General features: G+C 43.4%; 1 protein-coding gene across 1 annotated transcript in view; it reads left to right on the top strand.

Moving 5' to 3' along the window:
* LOC142826580 (maestro heat-like repeat-containing protein family member 2B) overlaps nt 1-18667 on the top strand; it is a 31944-nt gene extending 13277 nt beyond the window's left edge. The window contains exons 5-22 of the mRNA XM_075919516.1: nt 410-517; nt 856-975; nt 1222-1344; nt 2500-2652; nt 3985-4011; nt 4318-4440; nt 4855-4934; nt 5394-5529; nt 5699-5794; nt 6663-6767; nt 9220-9343; nt 10763-10872; nt 12971-13123; nt 14387-14541; nt 16060-16222; nt 16666-16862; nt 18155-18292; nt 18501-18667. Of these exons, the coding sequence (XP_075775631.1) occupies nt 410-517; nt 856-975; nt 1222-1344; nt 2500-2652; nt 3985-4011; nt 4318-4440; nt 4855-4934; nt 5394-5529; nt 5699-5794; nt 6663-6767; nt 9220-9343; nt 10763-10872; nt 12971-13123; nt 14387-14541; nt 16060-16222; nt 16666-16862; nt 18155-18292; nt 18501-18618 (2229 nt within the window). The 3' untranslated portion in view covers nt 18619-18667. The remainder of the gene's footprint in view (nt 1-409; nt 518-855; nt 976-1221; nt 1345-2499; nt 2653-3984; nt 4012-4317; nt 4441-4854; nt 4935-5393; nt 5530-5698; nt 5795-6662; nt 6768-9219; nt 9344-10762; nt 10873-12970; nt 13124-14386; nt 14542-16059; nt 16223-16665; nt 16863-18154; nt 18293-18500) is intronic.
* Nucleotides 18668-20645: the final 1978 nt, after the last annotated feature.

Genomic DNA, 20645 nt, shown 5'->3' with positions numbered 1-20645 from the left:
GCTAAGGGCAGGTGGTAGTGAGATACTTCACAACCCTGCATACCCGCAGAAAGCGTTATGAAGAGTCTGTAGCACTTCAGAGAAGGTGCTTGGCTCTTTGTTAATGATGGCCCATTGATCAAAGTTCACTAGACCTATCCTCTGTCTGCTATAAAATCAATGGTCAGATCTCATTCTCCAATTTGCTGTGAATCTGAGTTTGGGGACTGAGCAGAATCATAAGGCAAAGGTTAAAGAACAACCAGCAGAGGAAGTCTGGGTTGTCAATGCTCATAGTTCTCAACAGGGAAATAATCTTCCTATGACACCTGAATATTGGAATGGTTACAACAGAGAACAAGGAAGGGAAAAAACTCTCAAGCCCCAACCAAAAATTCTTTCAATAAACCAGCTCTTGTTTTACACACAGTTCCTCAGAACATCTCTGGAGCAGATAAATGACAATGCCTGGAGCAGCCAGCTAAGCTTTGAGTTGAGCCAGCAGATGGCCAGCTATGCCAGCCCCTCCAAAGAGAAGGTTTGTTCTCTGTTAAGGTTTAGTTTCTAGTTAATTGCTCTTGGAATTCTTGTTGGAGGGCTGCGTGAGACTTCTCTCTGCTTCATTGGTTTTTTTTGTGTATAAAATTTGTGTTTGCTTGTTCCCTGCTCTTCCCCTCCTGGCATTTGCTTGGAGCAACTATTGGTACTGAATTGTTCCCTAACTGGGTGGCGGAAGATGATGGGATGTGTCTGCAGCAGGGGTGCTTGGTCTTGGCTCGGTTGTTTTTTCCTGTGTCAGTGTGTGTTGCTGGGTTGGTTCTATACTGACAAGCATGTGGTATTCTTGATATCTCAATGCTGGCCTCTTTCTTTCAGTCTTTCCTGTATAAGGCACTAGGAATTTGCTTGGCAGTTTGTCAGGACCTGGTCCATATTAAATCACAGATTCAGAAGTTTCTGAAGACAGCAGATTACATGGAAGCCCCTGATAGACTGGTAAGGACCCTGTCCCTCTCCCTACCTTATCATGTACCCTCTGAATGTCCCCTGGGCAACTCAGCTCTCTCAGTTGTCCTGGGACAGATGCCATTTTGCTTCATGTCCTCTTTGTTGCTATTTCACTCACCCTTTGCTCCCCCCTCCCATTGGCACTTTACACTACTTTGGGTGAAAGGAATTGACTTGTGGGGTCTATTGGGAACCTGGTCAGATTCACTAACCAATATTTTTCTTGAGTAACAGGGAGTCATTTCCATCCTTGCATTCTCTGCCGAGAGCCACTTGGACCTCATCTTGAACATACTTCAGGAGTTTGGGGCAGCAATGAACAAAGTTAAGATTTCTGGGTTTATTGGTCGCCTGAAGGTAAAGGAGCCAGGGGGTTCTCTCAAACTTCCTCTCCCTCTAAACTAGAGACAGTATCTCCTGCCCCCGGTAGAGTCTCATTGGTCAGCTAACACTGTCCCCCAATGGATGTGCTCTGTGTGATGCTTACATTTAAGTAGAGAGGAGCACAGTCTGGATCCGTGGTTCTCTCAACTGATTTTTAGCATCTGATGTTTCATGGCTTGAATGCCTCTCCTATGCACAGTGTGTAGGAACTATACCAGTTAATTATATGGAAAAGTGTTGAATGTATTTGTAGCTGTTTTTTAAATCCAGGTTAGTAGCTGTAAAGGAGGAGGTGTTGCAAGCAACATGTGACTAACCAACCTGCTCTCTGGACAACTGTTATGGACCCTGTGCTCTAGAGCAGCGGTTCTAAAACTTTCCACACTAATATACCCATTTTAGAAATCTGATTTGTCTAGTGTGCCCCAAGTTTCACCTCATTTTAAACCTTCTTTCTTAGAAAATCAGGCATAAAAATACAAAAAAGTGTTACAACACACTATTACTGAAAAATTGCTTAATTTCCCATTTTCATATGCCATACCAATTAAAATAAATTAATTTAAATATAAATATGTTCCTTACATTTCAATGTGCAGTATATAGAGCAGTGTAAATAGGTCATTGTGTGTATGAAATTTTAGTTTGTAACTTTGCTAGTGCTTTTTAGGTAGTCTGCTCTAAAACTAGGCAAATATCGAAATGATCTGATCTGTCCCCCTCGTAAACTTCTGCGTACCTTTGGTTGAGAACCATTTATTCAGAGGATAAAACAGCATATTAGGTCTCTTGGCCACCATTGCCAGATTTGCTGTTTACTCACTGTGCAGATTTAGGCATATCATTTAGCACCTAATTCTGTGCCTATCAGTGTCAATGACAAATCTCCCATTTATTTCACTGGGGTAGGGTCCAAACTTTGGGCTCTCTGTGTCAGAATTATCCAATCAGTATGTTTGAGACACCAATACCTCTCTGCCTCACGCAGTTATGGTTTTGCTTAAATACATTTTTCAAGTACAAGCTATTATCGCTGCCAAAAGCAATTCCTCAGTCAGCAACAGATCAGAATTTCAAGGCAAAATGAATCAGAAGTAATTGTCTCTTGTGACATTTCCAATTGTCCAGGACTACCATTATGGGAAAAGAGCCAAGACCCGCAGCACGCTGATGCTGACATACAGCAAAGTGGCTATGCATGCTCCAAAAGAGCAACTTCTGTCTCGGGTGGAGGCAGACATCACAGAGAACATCCTACACCATTATAGAACCGGTTGCCAAGTAAGAGTTTTTGCATAAGTGTTGGGGATATTACTCTGAAGTTAGATCAGTGCCTCCACTGGACCTGAGTTTACTAAGAGAGGGCTTATTTTTCTAAAAATCTCCTTTGAACAACCGTTTGTCATGTGCATCAAATCTAAAACCTTCATGGATGGAGTGTGAGCTGTAACAAATATCTTATTTGTTGCTGTTGTTTGTATTTTCTCTAGTTTTTCTGTGTTCTTCTGAAATTCTCTAGGTCACAGTTACATAGTATTTCAGATGCAGTCACACTCAGGCTGTGCAGTATAACTCTCTAAGGCTATGTTTACACTGTGAACCTATTTCAGGGTATCAGAAGTATCCCGAAATAGCTATTCCGCATCTTTTGAGTGCGCCCGTTATTTTGAAATCTAACGGGCTCACTATCCCAACATCCCTGTAAACCTTGTTCCACGAGGGTTAAGGGACTTTTTGGAATAGTGCTTCATTTCAAAATTTGTTGCTGTGTAGACAATGCCAAATTTCAAAATAAGCTATTTCGAGGTAAGGGTGACCTGTCGATGCACCTTAATTTCCTTAATATGTATGAGTATCTAGCTCTACCTCTTGCTACTCAAGGGAGAATAATGCTAGCTTGTATTTAGTTTATTTGCTATCACTGTTTCTTGGACTATCTACTTCCCTTTCCCCATATCTGTCTTCCTATTTGTCTGCCTGCTCATTATTTCTGCTCCTTAGATATATGGCTGTCCACTTGCCAGCCCTGATTCTGGTCTCAGTGCATAGTTCTAATCTCTCCACATCACTTTGCCATTCCAGTCTACTCTGTCTAAGGCTATGTCTAGGCTGCAGTACTTTTCCGGGATACCAGAGGTATCCCAGAAAAGTAATGCCGCATCCACTTTTTGGAAAAGTGGATGCGTTCTTTCACCATCCCTGTAAACCTTGATTTATGAGGAAGGAAGGGATGGCTTGAAAGAGCAGGTTTTTCCAAATTTCGAAAAAGCCTTTTTTGAAAGAAAAGCAGAGAAAGATACAGACTTTGCGTATCTTTTTCAGACTTTGTAGTCTAGACTTAGCCTAACTGAGACTCTCATTGTCAAAAAAAGTTGATCACAAATGAACCAAGTTGACATTTTCCAGTAGTTCACAAATACAAATATTAAGAACTATGGCCCCTGATATTGTCCACTGCAATACACCCAGACTGGGCACATTTCCTGCTTTTTTGGAAGATTCAGTAATAGTGATTTCTCTCTACTTCATATTCATTAACCAGGATATTTGTAGAATGTGAATAATGTGGCAGAATAGAAATTGCTAGTAGCGGTTTTACATTTTGTTTTTCAGGTGTTGGGGATCAATGTTGCGAACAAGGTAAATTCTAAATAATCTGCCCTCGTATCTTGTGCATTTACTATGCACAAGTTTCTTGTTTAAATTGCATAAGATTTGTTTTCCCTCCCACATCAAGCAGGAGTCATGACTACTCTGTGTAAATGGACCTGGGTTTACTTGATCAACCTGGGCCTTTTCTTTTTCTGAGATGGGTGTAGAGCTGGGGTTCTCTGTCTTCTGGGGTCTGCAGACACTTGTCCTGAGTCTAGATCTAATTTCTACTCTTCTGGAATCTGATTCTCTCAGTTTCTCACCCACATCCTCTTGTTTTTCCTGGAAATGTAGGACATGGACCTGAAATTAACCCTCATCCAGAATGCAACAGAGATTAGCTGTGCAGTTTTGAAGACTGGAGACTCCCAGGCATTTGAATTCTCTTACAAACTGGAGCTCCTTGCTTACATGATGGTGAGTGATTAGGAACTTTGAAGCCTGAGCTACAAGGGATTTTGTTATTATGTAATGAGACTGATTGTCCGGGTAGATGTTATTCTTTCCATTGGCTGTAGCTATACTACTGCAGTGTCATGATTTACCTGCCTGGCACCCAGAATGCTGGGTCCACTGTGCTTGGCCGGGATGCTGGCATATTGTGGGCTGTAACTGGAAGGAATGGATAGTGTCTGATGAGTTACCAGGATACAGCTTGCTGACCTGTGTATAGCAGATGACTCTACAGTCCATTTCTGAGGCAGAGAGCCACTGAAACAGTGTCTGTTTCTTACAGGTCTGGCATAAAGCCCTGTTTCAGAAGGTGAGGGGGAGGCTTCTCTGCCTTTCAAACCCACTTCCTATTTTTATGTCTCTGTTCATGCATTTCAGGACTTCATTAAAAAGGAACCATTGGATTCCCTGGTGTCTCCAGTTCGTTACAAGGCAATTTTTGCGATTGGACAGCTGTGGTAGGATATTCTATGCCAGATTTCTTGGCACTGTGATGTCTTCTCATTTGTTAATTCATGAGTGTCAGGTTGGGAGCAGGCTGATGCTCACATGGTGTTTTTGTTTTGAGGGTTTGAATGCGTCATGTCTGTTTGGAGATTTGTGCTTGAAAGGCACAAGAGTGGAGGTTGTGGGGCATGCCATACTACGGAGAAGAGTTCAGGTGGGGATGGAGGTGTCTGGCTAGCTGGCAGGGGGAAGGAAGCTGGTGGATTTCTCTAAAAAGGGAATTGAAGTTTTAGCTTTACTTCTAGATGAGCAAATAATTAACAGAGGTACAAAAAGGTGCACAGCTGCAAAGTGAAGGGCTGTTTGCATTTGGGGTTCTAGATTGGGATAATCTTTATTCATTTAACCCATTTTTTACTTGGCTATGGTATTGAATCTAACACGTGACTTCTCTTTCTGTCTTCTGACAGCAAACTCAAACCATCTCTGACCCTGGAGGAAAACCGTGAGATCCTTGATCTGTCTTTCAAAAGTGTATTTCCCCTTCCTCCCTTGGAGAAGATGAAAGAGGAAGGCAAGAAACTAGAGGATACTCTGCACATAGAGGTATATGACACCAATTCCCCTCTGGCAGACTCCACTGAGATCTCTGCCCAGCAAGCACTGGGTGATAGCAGCCACACATGGCCTCCCTGCAAAGTCATGGCTAACTTCACCTCCACCTCCCGCAGAAATTATCTGGTGTTGAGCCTCGCTCCTTCTCTTCTGGTTTCAGTTGCTGTATGAGTGCTCCTTAGAAGCCCTTAGTGAGCTAATGAAGATCCTGCTTGAGGAAGAACCAACCCCAGACTGGTTCCAGGAAATGTTTCATGTGAGTAGCCCATAGGACCAGGGTGATAATTGTTTCTTGTGTTATAGCAGGGATGATGCTCAAGCTTCTGTTGTGGAGGAATTTTCCGCAGCGGGTGAATTTTAGGCAGAAAGCATCAATTTTTTCCTGAAGTAAGTGGGAATGTGTCCCATTGAAATCCATGGGAGCTGTTCCATTTTAAGCCAGTGGTGGACTGAGATCTAGTTTTTCCAGTATAGTTAACACTACATGGACAGGAAAGAAAATCATCAGTGCAGTAACCAAATTCAAGAGGACCGGCGAGAACTGATCACCTCTTGTAAAAGGAATGAATTAGTATTGAGTTAAGCTCTGTGTATGGAAACTCATTCACCAAAGACTTCCTGCTCTTCAGACATAAACAGAATAGTTTGAAGAGCTGAGGGGAGGGGAGTTAGGTGCAACGTTGGTATGAAAATAAAGTTATAAAAGGAGCTGGGCTGGGGAGACTTCTCTGCTCTAAATAAAAAGAAATGCTCCTCTCTGTCATTTGCCACTCAGCATGGGAGAAGCTGTCCAGGAAAGAGAACACAGCACCAGACCCCAAACTGCATGCAATGTGCTAGACAGCTGCCATCAGACAGTCTACAGAAGCCCTCACATACACAGAGCCAGACTCATCTCTCATGTAACTCCTTTGGCTTTGATGGAGTTACGTACACCAGAGGTGAATCTGGTCCCTGGGACTTGTATATACAAGGGTCTCTTTTTGGAGACATATAAATCTTTTGCTATATGGAAGTTAAATGCTTTGGAGAGGGATTTTAGTGACAATCAAACCTATTTAAAAGAAACGTTTGGGAGGGATTTTCTGGTACTAACTTTGTCCATTCTCCTGCTTTGCCAACAGCTACTGGAGACCTGGCTCAGTTCAGGGAAGGAGTGGGAGAGAGAAAGGGCCTTGCAGGCCAGTGTCTGGCTGCTAACTGCCTATCAGGAGATAGTTAAGAGCACAGTGAGTATAGTTCTACTCTTCCTTGAGCTGACTTCCCCGATTATATCAAATCTGACATTCAACGTGAATGCATGAGAAATTCTACTAGGCCTGCAGCTGGGGCCTCAAAGTGACTAAGATCCCTCTGCTTCCATAAGAGAAAGGTTTCCATAATAGTGCTGTGACATCACTCAGGCCAGACTGTAAGAAACAGGGCAGGCAGTTCCCCAGACTAGTGATTTTATAATTAGATTCACCAAACCAGTAAGAAAAGAGCTTCTACTCTGGTTAACAAAATACCAAACAATAGTACCCTTTAGGCATTCCAGACCTTGGTTCCCATCTAGACAACTAAGTCTAATATAATCACCAATCACAAAGGACTAGACACTTATCCTTAGGTTAATATGAATCACAGGTCTTCCCTAAATATCAGCCAATCCTTAATAACCGAATATAAGATTTGTTGTTAAAAGGAAAAAGAAGAGAGTTACAAATGGTTAAGTGATAGATATTTGTTAAAATGACTTTCACTTTTCATAGTTCAGGATCACAACCATGGTGGAATAAACGGCTGGCGTGTAAAAGTCTCTCTGGAATCATGCTAACCGGTCAACATCCAAAGCCAGTTTAGATGCAAAGGCTGTTAGTTTTTCCATGCGTTTCCCAGACTATTCCAAATAATTATTTGAAAGATCTATGTCCTATGGCTTACACGTCCCCTGTTCAAAGTTTAAGCAGACTGGAGAGAGAAGATCAGTCCCATAACTTGTCTTTTATAGCTATTCTAGCCGGTTGGCAAGCCTCCTCACAGAAATTGTCTAAGCAGGATCTCTCCCTGAGAAAGAATAGGTCATGCAGATCTCCTGTTGTACTTTGTTTTGAAGTTAATTTTCTATTTCCTATGCATACACTGGTAAATGGGTGATGGTCATTCACATAAGGTAATTAGCCGATCGTGGTCTTCCATTACAACACAGATAGTTAAGCTGAAGGCAATGTAAAAAATATTTTCTTGTACTATCTTATATCTTTGATCTTAAGGTTAACTGAAGACAGTTGCATATAATTAAGGCAATTAAGACATGAAAAGGAATTGGAATCTACAAGCTAATTTCGTTATGTTAAACTTCTAGCAAGATATAAATACAGACAATAATACATAACATCTACCTTTCATATCTATTACCAAAATGCATGATGTTGGTGATCGCTAGTCTAGGACTTTTCTTTGGGTACGTCTAGACTACAGGGTTTTGTCGACAGAAGTTTTGTCGACAGTATCTGTCAACAAAACTTCTGTCGACAAAGAGCGTCTAGACACATTCAGTTCTGTCGACAAAGCAAGCTGCTTTGTCGACAAAACCCTGTAGTCTAGACACAAGCCTACATGCAATAACACCTTCTGTCGACAGAACTCTGTCGACAGATGGTGTTATGCCTCGTAAAATGAGGTTTACCAGCATCGACAAAACTGCTGAGTTCTGTCGACGTTATGTTGACAGAACTCAGCGGTAGTGTAGACGCAGGTATAGTTTTGTCGACAAAAGTCCATTTTTGTCGACAAAACTCAGTAGTCTAGACACACCCTTTGAAATAACATATAAGTGACTTGTCTTGATACAATTGCAGTGCCGCTTGTTAAGTTATTGTGGGTCACACATAGGTTGGCTGTGTCAGTGTCATAGATGCATTCTTATACTCTCAGGCTGTTAAAGTTGAATTTCTATTTCTATTTAATCAGATAAGAACATAAAAAATAAATGGCCATTCTGGATCCCCCAGACAAATGGTTCATGTAGCCTGTCTTCTGACAGTGGTGGGTGTTATATGCATCAGAGGGAACAAACAGAACAAGGCAATTGTTGAGTGATCTCTCCCCTGTTGTCCAGTCCCAGCCCCAGCCCCAGGCAGTCAGAGATATAGGGACACCCATATCATGCATCTCTGATCCTCTTATATGGCTCTATCATACCCCCCTGTAAGCATCTCTTTTCTAAGATGAATGGTCCCAGTCCTTTTAACTTCTCCTTGTATGAGTTGTCCCATATCCCATATCATTTTTGTTGCTTTTCTCTGAACTTTTTCCAATTATAACCTAACTTTATTTAAGTTGGAGGACTACAATTGCTTGCAGTATTCAAGGTGTGGGTGTACCATGGATTTGAAACAGTGGCATGATGATATTTATCGTATTATTATTCATCCCTTTTCCTAGTGGTTCCTAACATACCATTAGCATTTTTAACTGCAGCTGCGTGTTGAACAGATGTTTTTAGAGGACTATCCACAATGACTCTGAGATTTTTCTTGAGTGCTATAGCTAATTTAGACCCCATCAATTTGCATGTACAACAAGGATTATGTTTTCCAATGTGCCGTACCCAGGTACAGTAATGGAGTTCACAATAAGGAAGGCAAATAATGTCCAGTATAGCCGGAGAACTTTCATTCTTCATTCTTTTTTAATTAGCCTCAGGAAACTTTTGATCACTTTGGATCTCTGATTGGGCTATTAGCACCATATACCTGTGCTTCAATTACCTCATCGCGTCAGTGGGTGGTTGACTGTATCAACTGTCTGCTCAATATACAAGGTGAGGAGACCATGAGCAGGTGTAAGTAACCCTTCACTTTCTTTCATTGTTGTAATGACCATTTTTTCCATCTGTAATTCTTTTTGTCTTGTTAGCGACACTTATATAACAGAATGATTGGGGCCTTGTAAGTACATTGCTGGAAGAGAACTGCACAAATAATAAATAATCTGCAAATATTAGAGGGTGGACAAAATATAGCACACAGGCCAGATCTGCTCTTCTCCCCAGAATTTCTGTCTGGAGCGCTCAGCTGATTAGCAAGCATGCCAGCAGCATGTGTTCAGCTGCCCCTCTCCGACCTTGCTCCATCCTATCTGCTGCTAGTGGTGTGTGGAGGGGAGGTGAGCAGGGAGACATGCAGAAGTCAGGGTGACCCCTTTGCCCCTGTCATCATCTCTGCAGAGCAGAGTTTGGGGAGAGGAACACATACAATAGTGCTGCTCCAGTCTGAAGTATGGTGAATAATGGAGTGCCTATCTAAAGAGGCAGTGCACTGTTGCTAAGATTTCTCTGGCAGCCAGCATGTCCCTCTCTCTCTCTCTCTCTCTCTCTCTCTCACACTCACACACACACACACACACACACACACATTGTCTCACACACACTCTCTCCCCCGCCATATGCCCATATGCCCCCCCTCTGCAGAGTGGGGTGGGGAGAGGGAGATGACAGAGCAGGACAGCTTTCCCTTAAAGAGACAGTTCATGATTTAGAAGTGAGTGAAGAGCCTGGGTTTCCTACCTAAGCTGTTGGTCAGCCCCATCTCTTTTACAATGAGAGTTCAGTGGAGGGATTCTCCTCCAAATCAGAACCTCAGATCAATCTACATGAGTTGTGCTTGACTATGAGATTAGATTTAAATACTGAGAGCAGAGTGGCTACTGAAACCAGATATACAGAGAAAGATGCTCCACACAGAATACAGTGCCTGTTTAATCCTGTATGAATCACAATGAATCACATGCCATTACCGTTAACTTTCAGACATAGGGGCTACGTCTAAACTACATCCCTTTTTCGGAGGGATAAGGGATCTTTCGGAAAAGGCTTAATTTTCCGCAAGATCAGCATCTAGACTGGCGCTTTTCTCCAGCAAAGCTCCGTGCCGAAAAAAGCTGCAGCCATTTTTATGCTAATGAAGCAGGGGAGATTTAAATCCCCGCTTCATTAGCAATTGCGATACGTCTAATTTACATCCCTTTTCCGAAAAAGGGATGTAGTCTAGACATAGCCTGATGGTAAAATTCTGACTCCATTAAAGTCAACAAGAATTTCGTCATTGGCTTTAGTGGGGCCAAAATTTCACACAGAGCTGGTAATAACATACCCCATAGATCCTCCTGTATGATTATCTATGGATCAGAGGTTCAGTTTTATTAAATGTTGCCATACTTTTTCTCCTTTTCTCTATCCTAGGTCAGTGCACAAACCTGGGGTCAGCAGAGGAGGAGCTGAGATGTCTCCGTGAGGCACTAACAACTCCAGACCCTGAGGCTCTGTTTCAAGCATCTTGTGAAATGGCTAAGGTAACAGACACTAGGTGACTGTCCTAGTGGCTGTGCACCATTCATTTTCCCTTGTCCAGAGGACTGGAAAAGGGCAAATATAGTGCCCATCTATAAAAAGGGAAATAAGAACAACCCAGGAAACTACAGACCAGTTAGTTTAACTTCTGTGCCTGGGAATATAATGGAGCAAGTAATTAAGGAAATCGTCTGTAAACACTTGGAAAGTGGCAAGGTGATAGGGAACAGCCAGCCTGGATTTGTAAAGAACAAATCATGTCAAACCAATCTGATAGTTTTCTTTGATAGGATAACGAGTCTTGTGGATAAGGGAGAAGTGGTGAATGTAGTATACTTAGACTTTAGTAAGGCATTTGATACAGTCTCGCATGATATTCTTATCAATAAATTAGGCAAATACAACTTGGATGGGGTTACTATAAGCTGCGTGCATAACTGGCTGGATAACCATACTCAGAGAGTAGTTATTAATGGTTCACAATCCTGCTGGAAAGGCATAACAAGTGGGGTTCCACAGGGGTCTGTTCTGGGACCGGCTTTGTTCAATATCTTCATCAACGATTTAGATATTGGTATAGAAAGTACGCTTATTAAGTTTGCAGATGATACCAAGCTGGGAGGGGTTGCGACTAATCTGCAGGATAGGGTCATAATTCAAAATGACATGGACAAATTGGAGAAATGGTCTGAGGTAAATAGGATGAAGTTTAAGACAAATGCCAAGTTCTCCACTTAGGAAGGAACAATCAGTTTCATACATACAAAATGGGAAGCGACTGTCTGGGAAGGAGTACGGCAGAAAGGGATCTAGGGGTTATAGTGGACCACAAATTGAATATGAGTCAGCAGTGTGATGCCCTTGCAAAGAAAGCAAACATGATTCTGGGATGCATTAACAGGGGTGTTGTGAGCAAGACATGAGAAGTCATTCTTCCGCTCTACTCTGCGCTGGTTAGGCCTCAATTGGAGTATTGTGTTCAGTTCTGAGCACCGCATTTCAAGAAAGATGTGGAGAAATTGGAGAGGGTCCAGAGAAGAGCAACGAGAATGATGAAAGGTCTAGAGAACATGACCTATGAGGGAAGGCTGAAGGAATTAGGTTTGTTTAGTTTAGAAAAGAGAAGATCGAGGGGGAACATGATAGCAGTTTTCAGATATCTAAAAGGGTGCCATAAGGAGGAGGGAGAAAACTTGTTCATCTTGGCCTATGGGGATAGAACAAGAAGCAATGGGCTTAAACTGCAGCAAGGGAGATTTAGATTGGACATTAGGAAAAAGTTCCTAATTGTCAGGGTAGTCAAACACTGGAATAAATTGCCCAGGGAGGTTGTGGAATCTCCATCTGTGGAGATATTTAAGAGTAGGTTAGATAAATGTGTATCAGGGATGGTCTAGACAGTATTTGGTCCTGCCATGAGGGCAGGGGACTGGACTCGATGACCTCTCAAGGTCCCTTCCAGTCCTAGTATTCTATGATTCTATGATTGTTTTATGCTTTCGTGATGTCTTTCCACACTTGGAGCGAGCTATGGGAGTGAGGCATTCATGGGTAATTAGTAACATGCTTTTCATAGGTATATGCTATGAATGCCATGTAAAAAACAGATTCCAGACAGTTGCATGAACATACCCATGCATGTGCACGCGCACATCCATCCATCCATCCATCCATCCATCCATCCAGGGGGAAAATATGTGAGCAGGATATCAAGCTGAGAAACCAGTCTTGGCACCTTGTATGTTTACCTGAACCTATATTTGTGTGCATGCATCTCTTTGCATATTTTTATATTTTGTGAAAAGATGTCATGTACATAATAGAATATAAACTGGAAATTTACATCCTGTTTGTCCCATACAATGTTGTGCTAACTGTACAACCTAAGATCTAACCTGATATTATTAGTGTAGAATAGAGATGTGGTAGCTAGAAAGATTACAGAGAAAATTTTAATTGCAACTGCCTTGCCAGATATGAGCCCAATTAGCAATTTGCTGATGAATACATTATTTTCCTATACAGCTCTTAGGCCTCCTTTCTTAAAAGTACTGGAGCCGACTATCATTGCAATCTTTCCTGTTTTTGATCTGTCCACAGGTGGTTAGTAAGTACTTTCCCTCTGAACAAGCCACAGATTTTATTGAGGCCATACTGGATGGTATGCTGTCTGCTAGCCCCTCCTGTGCCACAGCAGCCGGTCTGTGGATGAAGATCATCCTGAAGGAGTGTGGAGGTGCCATGCTGGATGAGGTAAAATAGAAGCTGGAGAGATTTTTCTGGCTAACCTGCAGGCTTTCAGGTCTTTGCCATCATTTGCAGTGAACACAAGTCTTGCTGTTTCTCCCTCTGGGATTGGAAGGTAATTCCATCTGTGTTCCTATCCTGAGTCAGGCAACGGGGGAATCAACAGCAGAAGACAGAGATAATCTAATGGTACATCTGCACTAGCTCGTTAGTTCGAGCTAGGTAGGGTAATGAGGGCAAGCGGATTTGCAAATGAAGCCCGAGATTTAAATATCCCGGGCTTCATTTGCATGTTCCCTGGTGCCACCATTTTTAAATCCCCCTTAGTCCGAACTCCGTGCCCACTGCTACATGCGGCATGGACTAGGTAGTTCAAATTAAAGATCCTAATTCGAACTACAGTTACTCCTCATGGAATTAGGATCTTTAATTAGAACTACCTACTCCGTGCCACGTGTAGCTGCAGGCATGGAGTTCGGATGAAGGGGGATTTAAAAATGGCAGAACCCGGGAACATGCAAATGAAGCCTGGGATATTTAAATCCTGGGCTTCATTTGCAACTCTGCTTGCCCTCATTACTCTACCTAGCTCAAACTAACGAGCTAGTGTAGCCGTACCCCAAGGGAAAAGGAAGATGCTTGATTAGTTGTCTATCTTGTTGTCACAGTTTCCAGCCATGAAAGGCTTGGAAAAATTAGACTCCGAGTAAAATGCAAAAAGAGAATATCCGGCCCCAAGAGACAAGCTAAGTGAACTACATCTTAGGGCCTCAGATAATGAGGGGTCTCTAAAAATACCCCAAAATTACTAGTTTTTACTTGCCTCTTTGCCTATGTACTGACAGATAGATAGACAGATAGACAGACAGACAGATAGATAGATAGATAGATAGATAGATAGATAGATAGATAGATAGATAGATAGATAGATAGATAGATAGATAGATAGATAACTTGATTATTTCTATTTTCATTGTCCTTTCTGTTAGAATAATACATGTTTTTTTGGAAATGCAATGAGGCCTCTTTAACTTGACATAACTTAGGGCCTCAGCATGTCTTAACCCGGTGTTGCAGCCAAGTATGGGCAGAGATATGTATAATTTTTGTGGGTTAAATCTATGCAGCCATGTCTAAATACTTGTTTTTTGAAGGGAGGATTTTCTACAAGAACAGCAAATTGCTAAACGACTAAATAAACGTTTTGGTTCTGCAGAATGAATGGAGAGAATGGAAAAGGGACATTTTTTCTGGTTTTATTCTGTCCAGGTGCCAGATATCCTGAGTATAATATACATTCACATGCCTACCATCAAGCAGGGTAGCTTGAGGCAGTTCCTGGTGGAGGCAGTGTCCATTCTAGGTCACCATCACCTAGAGGCAGTGATCTTCAGCCTCCTCATGAAACGTCTGCCGATGGACAGGTATATACTGCTCCTTACAGTGTTCATTTTGGTAACCATGGATCCCACAGCTTCACTGGAAGATGTAAGGCTTCATTTAAGCCACAGACAGTTTGAGATAATTCCTAAAGGTTAATAGCTTGGGTCTTTCTGCAGAAAGGTCCAAGACCATGTCAAGGTGGGTGCAGGGAGAAATTAAGTGTCATTCTGTTTCCATTAATTAATAGTTGCTTTGGCATCCTAAAGACTTCCCTTTACTGGCATCACTGGAGTGGAGTTTGGCCTCTCCAGACCCCTGAACTAACATCACCCTGGAAATTGCCAGTGACTGTTCGTTTTCTGGTAGCATGAAAGCTTCAAATCCAAATTCCTGGCTGATTAGCAAGGATAGGGCACCAGGCTTTTGGTATCAGCAAGGGTATGGCTGCTGGAATGGAATTGTCATTCTTGGTACTTAAAGACAGGGCGGTAAGCATATCTATCATTTCATTCAAACATCCCTAGCTGAATTATCAGTCATCAGTGCAGGAATCTAAGAACATGAGAACGGCTGTAGTGGGTCAGACCAAATGTCCATCTAGCCCAGGATCCTGTCTTCAGACAGTGGCCAATGCCAGGTGCCCCATAGGGAGTGAACAGAACATGCCCATTCTGGCAAATAGAGGCCAGGGAATGCCATTTGTGAAGAGGTCATGGGCTAGCCACAAATATTTGTTCTCATAGTTGTACATCCAGTTAGTAGGAAGATCATTTTTCTTTCTTCAACTTGTCTCCCAGGCCGTAGATCTTTGGGCATCACATGCTCATGATTCCATATCTACTGAGAAGTAGGAAAACAGGAACTGTGATTAGAGCTCTGTGTCCTTTCCTTCTGAAGTCTAGCATTAATGGTTATGGTGCAGTAAGACTAGGGTTGTGTCTATACAGCACCCTAAACTTGAAATAAGATGCACAATATGCACTCTGCAAATTGCGTATCATATTTTGCATAGCCTATTTTGAAATGTGGCGCTTCTACACAGCACCAAATGTCGAAATAATGTGCTATTTCAAGCTATCCCTTATCCCTCATGCAACAAAGTTTATTGGGATGGCAAAATAGTGTGCCCATTATTTTGAAAAATATTTCAAAATAACGGGCTGCTTGTGTAAATGTGGGGTAGCTATTTCGGGATACCTCCAGGATCCCCAAATAGTCATGCACTGTAGAAATGTAACCTGAAATGTAACTTAACTTAGTTCTGTAACTAGAAACTCAATATGTAAAACATGAGGACCATATAAGGAGGACAGCACTCTGAACTTGCTCATCATAGGCAGGGCTTGACAAATAATACAATCTACTCACCCATGGCGTGTAGATTGTAACCTGGAAGAGCCAGGTTCGGGCGATCTGTGCATGCGCAGATCGCCGGACAGCGCGGTTGGTGAGCCCTGATCATAGTCAAGGAGAAAATTTGTTCTTTACTTGAATATGATGCATATAGTCAGAGCCACAAAAGTCTCCAGGGGTCACATATAACTTATGTTAAATTGCAGTGACACCACTGAGCTGTGGAGATCTCTGGGGACAGATCCCTTGCTCGCCCCTCAAGTCCTGAAGGTCCTAATAGAAAGAATAAAGACTCCAACAAGCCAAGAAGGAAGCACGACCTCAGAGACAGAAACTGACCTGCATTTAGCAGCTGCTGAACCTCTCACAGTAAGTTAGACGACAGACATGTATTTCTCTGCCTTGTGACACACATGCTGATGGAAAGCTAGATGAGTGGTATAATATTGTCATATGGGCACTTCTTTTCTGAAGTACTGTTTCCTGGATTCCAGCTGTGCTTTCTGTGGAACAACAGATGGCAGATTTAGAGTATGTGGCTGATTCACTTAATAATATCTGGCAATTAGAAAGTCTTTGAATCAGATTTCTTACAGTGCTTTGCAAATGTTTTGTGCAGCTCATAACATGCCTTGATAGGTCGTACACATTTTTACAGATATGGGACGCTAAGGCACACATGGAGTGAATTGCTCTCGGTCATTCATCAAGTTAGTGACAGGAGTGGGAATTTAGTCCAGCAGGTATCAGAAGGGGAGAGAGTGTGATAGTGTTAGGAAGAGACCTCTTCTTTTACCATGCTCTCCTTTCAGGCAACATGTGCCATCTTTGAAGTGGTGTCAGCATTGCAGTTGAGCAAAACTGTGCAGGAGCTGTTCCCGGAGTTGTTCACTGTTCTTCTGCAGCAGATCAGCCAAACCCTAGGACAAAAGATGCCTTTGCCCAGGATGAGCAGCCGAAGGAGGTTATTTAGAAAAGGACAACAACTATGTGAGGGCAACCCTTGCAGGTAATTAGAAGAAAGGGAGCAAAACAAAGAGAATCCCAGTACATTTGTGTGACACTCCCCAGGAGTTCTCAGGGTTATGAGGCACCTTACCATCACCTGCTTTTAATATGAGAAAGTCTTGTTTGTGCTTGCTATAGGTCAGTTCCCTGAAACCACCAACCTCTGGCAACACAAACACTACTATCTAGGCCTCCTCAGGCCTCAGTCTCTTTGTCCTCTCTTTCTGACTACAGCTTAGAGAATCTCTATCAACGGATTCTCCTCTAAGAGAAGTCTCCCTGCATCTCCCCACCAATCGGCTTTCCCCCATCTCTTAGTTTAAAAACTGCTCTACAGCCTTTTAAATGTTTAGTGCCAGTAGTCTGGTTCCACCCTGGTTTAGGTGGAGCCCATCCTTCCTGTATAGGCTCCCCCTTTCCCAAAAGTGTCCCCAGTTCTTGATAAATCCAAACCCCTCTTCCCTACACCATTGTCTCATCCACACATTGAGACTCTGAAGCTTTGCCTGCCTACCTGGTCCTGCGCGTGGAACTGGAAGCATTTCCAAGAATGCCACCATAGAGGTCCTGGATTTCAGTCTCTTTCCTAGCAACCTAAATTTGGCCTCCAGGACATCTCTCCTACTCTTCCCTATGTCATTGAGACCTACATGTACCACGACCACCGGCTCCTCCCCAGCACTACACATAAGTCTATCTAGATGCCTCTAGCATTTTGTCTCTTTTGCTCTCTGTTTCCCTCAAACACTCCTGTGGGTGTCCCTTTAGGCAGATTCCTTATTAATGGAATAATAGGTTTGTTGATTCTATAGCCCCACTCTAGCCAGGCAATCAGGTACATTTCTATCCAATTAGGCTTTCTCTGGGGAAGCTAATTAGTACTAGTAGTTACCAGAGTGCTGACCCCAAGTACAAGCTCTCAGCACCCTGTCACATCTCGCTGGACATAGGGCCCCAAAATAACCATTAGTGATCACTAATCTCTCTGTGTCCCAGCTTTTGGGGTCTGGTTGTGTATTTTTTCCATATTACTGTACTGTGCTAGTGCCCATACACCTTGCAGATAGGAGAAAGTGACTGCAAAATGTTGTCCATAGCAACACTAGTAATATGAGATGTATGAGACTGAAATACCTCCTGGAATTAAGTCCTTCCAAAAACAGTGGTCCCCAGGATACTGTCAATGGATGAACTGTCAATGAACAACAGACCTGACAAGTAACTGGGGTTTCCTGACTGCTTAGGCTGTGCCTTTCTATTGGTTACTACAGTTCTGTGCCTCTTTTCCCCCAGGCTTTCTATTGAAGCATTAGAGGCTGTGCTTCTCAAGGCTACGAATGAGAAGCTGATAAGAACTCTCTGGAAGCAGAAAACTTGGATGCTTCTTGAAAATCCGCAGACTCACCACGAGGGGGTGTGTTTGCTGGTGAGGTAAGAGATCTAGGAGACAGCACTTCATCCTCAGGGATCGGCAACAAATAGAGTGACTGACAGGGAACTTTCAGGTATAGCTTTGTGCGGGGTGCCCTGGGTGAGAAACACAGAGCTTCCATGCGTAGGTTTTAGAGTTGTATGGTCATAGCAGCTAAGCTTTTGAAGTGCACAGTCTGCCCCATAAGTGGTTCCTTTTGTCTTCCAGGGTTCTGCAAAGATCTGGACTAATAACAGTGGAGATCATACAGAGCCTCCTTCCCTGGGTAAATTCCCCATCAGAAAACCAGCGAGTCACCAGCACAGCTTTCTTTGCTCAGGTATGAGCAGTTCCACCATTAGGCTGTTATCTGTTGTTTACCTTTCTCTGGGGAATTGTACAGTTCAGTTCATAGGAATTCATTTTAGATAGTAGAATGTGTCCTTTATAAGGAAATCTCATAAGGAACTTCATTACACCTTTCTTAATCATTTTCTCTTTGTTATTTTTGGGGCCTATACTAGCCTAGCCTAGCTGCCTATTCTAGTTGCTGGTTAAGAGAGAGTGAGCAAGATATAGATAGGCTACGTCTACATTGGCAAGATTTTGCGCAAATAGGGTATGTCTACACTACAGCACTAATTCGAATTAACTTAATTCAAATTAGTTAATTTGAAATAAGCTAATTCGAATGAGTGCATTTAGACCTAAAAACTAATTCAAATTAGCATTTTGCTAATTCGAAATAGCATGTCCACATTGAGTGGACCCTGAACCGAAGTTAAGGCTGGCCAGAACCAGTGCCGTCAGGGCATCAGGTTAGGACTTAAGGTGTGGAGCTGCTTCCTCAGGCTAGCCGAGGGCTGTGCTTAAAAAGACCTGACCCCCACCCCGGACAGACAGTTCTCAGGATTCCCCGCTTGCATGTCTAACTCGATGGGGACATCAAAGCAGTCCTGTCTTGGAGTGCCCTGAATGCCCACACTCGGCACATTTCAGCACTCGACCATCAGCCCGGCTGCACTTGCCGCAGGCTGCCATCCGGGGGAGGTCAATCAGGGGGCTATCAGGATCCAGGAGGCCCTACAGGAAAGCTTCCACCCCGAGGAGCCCGCAGAGCCACCCCAGTCCTCCCCATCGGGGGCTCGTGCCCCATTCCTCCCTCACCTCCTTCCACTTACCCTTCCCGAGCCCCCTCTTCCTGATGTAAAAAATAAAGGACACGTGTTCAAAAAAAGAAACTCTCTTTATTTAACAAAACTGGGGGCGGGAGGGATTAACCTCTGGGGGACTGGGAAAAGGAGGTGGGAGAGGGGAAGAAAGAGGGTGGGAGAGGGGAGGTAGAAACCTGGGAGGAGGGAGCTGGAAGGGGGAAGCCAGGGGAAGAAGGAGGAGGGGAAGTATAAAACTATGGTACGCCATATCTTCAGAACTGTCTACAGATGTGGTCTTCTCACCTCAAAAAAGATATGGCCTTAGAAAGGGTTCAGAAAAGGGCAAGTACAATGATTAGGGGTTTGGAACAGGTCCCATATGAAGAGAGGCTAAAGAGACTGGGACTTTTCAGCTTAGAAAAGAGGAGACTGAGGGGGGATATGATAGAGGTCTATAAAATCATGAGTGGTGTGGAGAGGGTGCATAAAGAAAAGTACTTCATTAGTTCCCATAATATAAGGACTAGAGGTCACCAAATGAAATGAATGGACATCAGGTTTAAAACTAATAAAAGAAAGTTCTTCTTCACACAAAGTTCTTCTTATAGTCAACCTGTGGAACTCCTTGCCACAGGAGGCTTTGAAGCCTAGAACTATAACAGAGTTTAAAGAGAAGTTAGATAAATTCATGGAAGTTGGGTCCGTGGAGTGCTATTAGCCAGGGGATAGGAATGGTGTCCCTGGCCTCTGTTTGTGGAAGGCTGAAGATGGATGGCACGAGACAAATTGCTTGGTCATTGTCGTCGGTCCATCCCCTCTGGGGTACCTGGTGTTGGCCGCTGTTGGCAGACAGGCTACTGGACTAGATGGACCTTTGGTCTGACCCAGTACGGCCATTCTTATGTTCTTATGTACTAAGCGCAGGGCTCAGGGTCGGGGGTCTCACTGGAACAACTTGATTTTCATGCAAACCTGCTCCTGGGTTTGGATGTGGCCTTTGGTGGCCAGGCTGGCAGCTATCCTGCCCTAGACGGCTGCATTCCTGTGCCTAGTGTGGAGGTCGTGGACGCTGGAGGCCTCCCCCCAAACCTCGATAATGTCCACGATCTCTGCACTAGACCAGGCGGGCGCCTGCCTCTTGTGGCCCTGGGCAGGCTCCTAGGAGCCGCCAGCCTGGTCCTGGGAAGAGGCGGAGGGCTGGGTGGCAGCGGGTGGCTGG

Source organism: Pelodiscus sinensis, chromosome 1, assembly GCF_049634645.1.
Source record: "Pelodiscus sinensis isolate JC-2024 chromosome 1, ASM4963464v1, whole genome shotgun sequence".
Lineage (NCBI taxonomy): Eukaryota > Metazoa > Chordata > Testudines > Trionychidae > Pelodiscus > Pelodiscus sinensis.
This window is presented reverse-complemented; position numbering and strand designations above follow the sequence as displayed.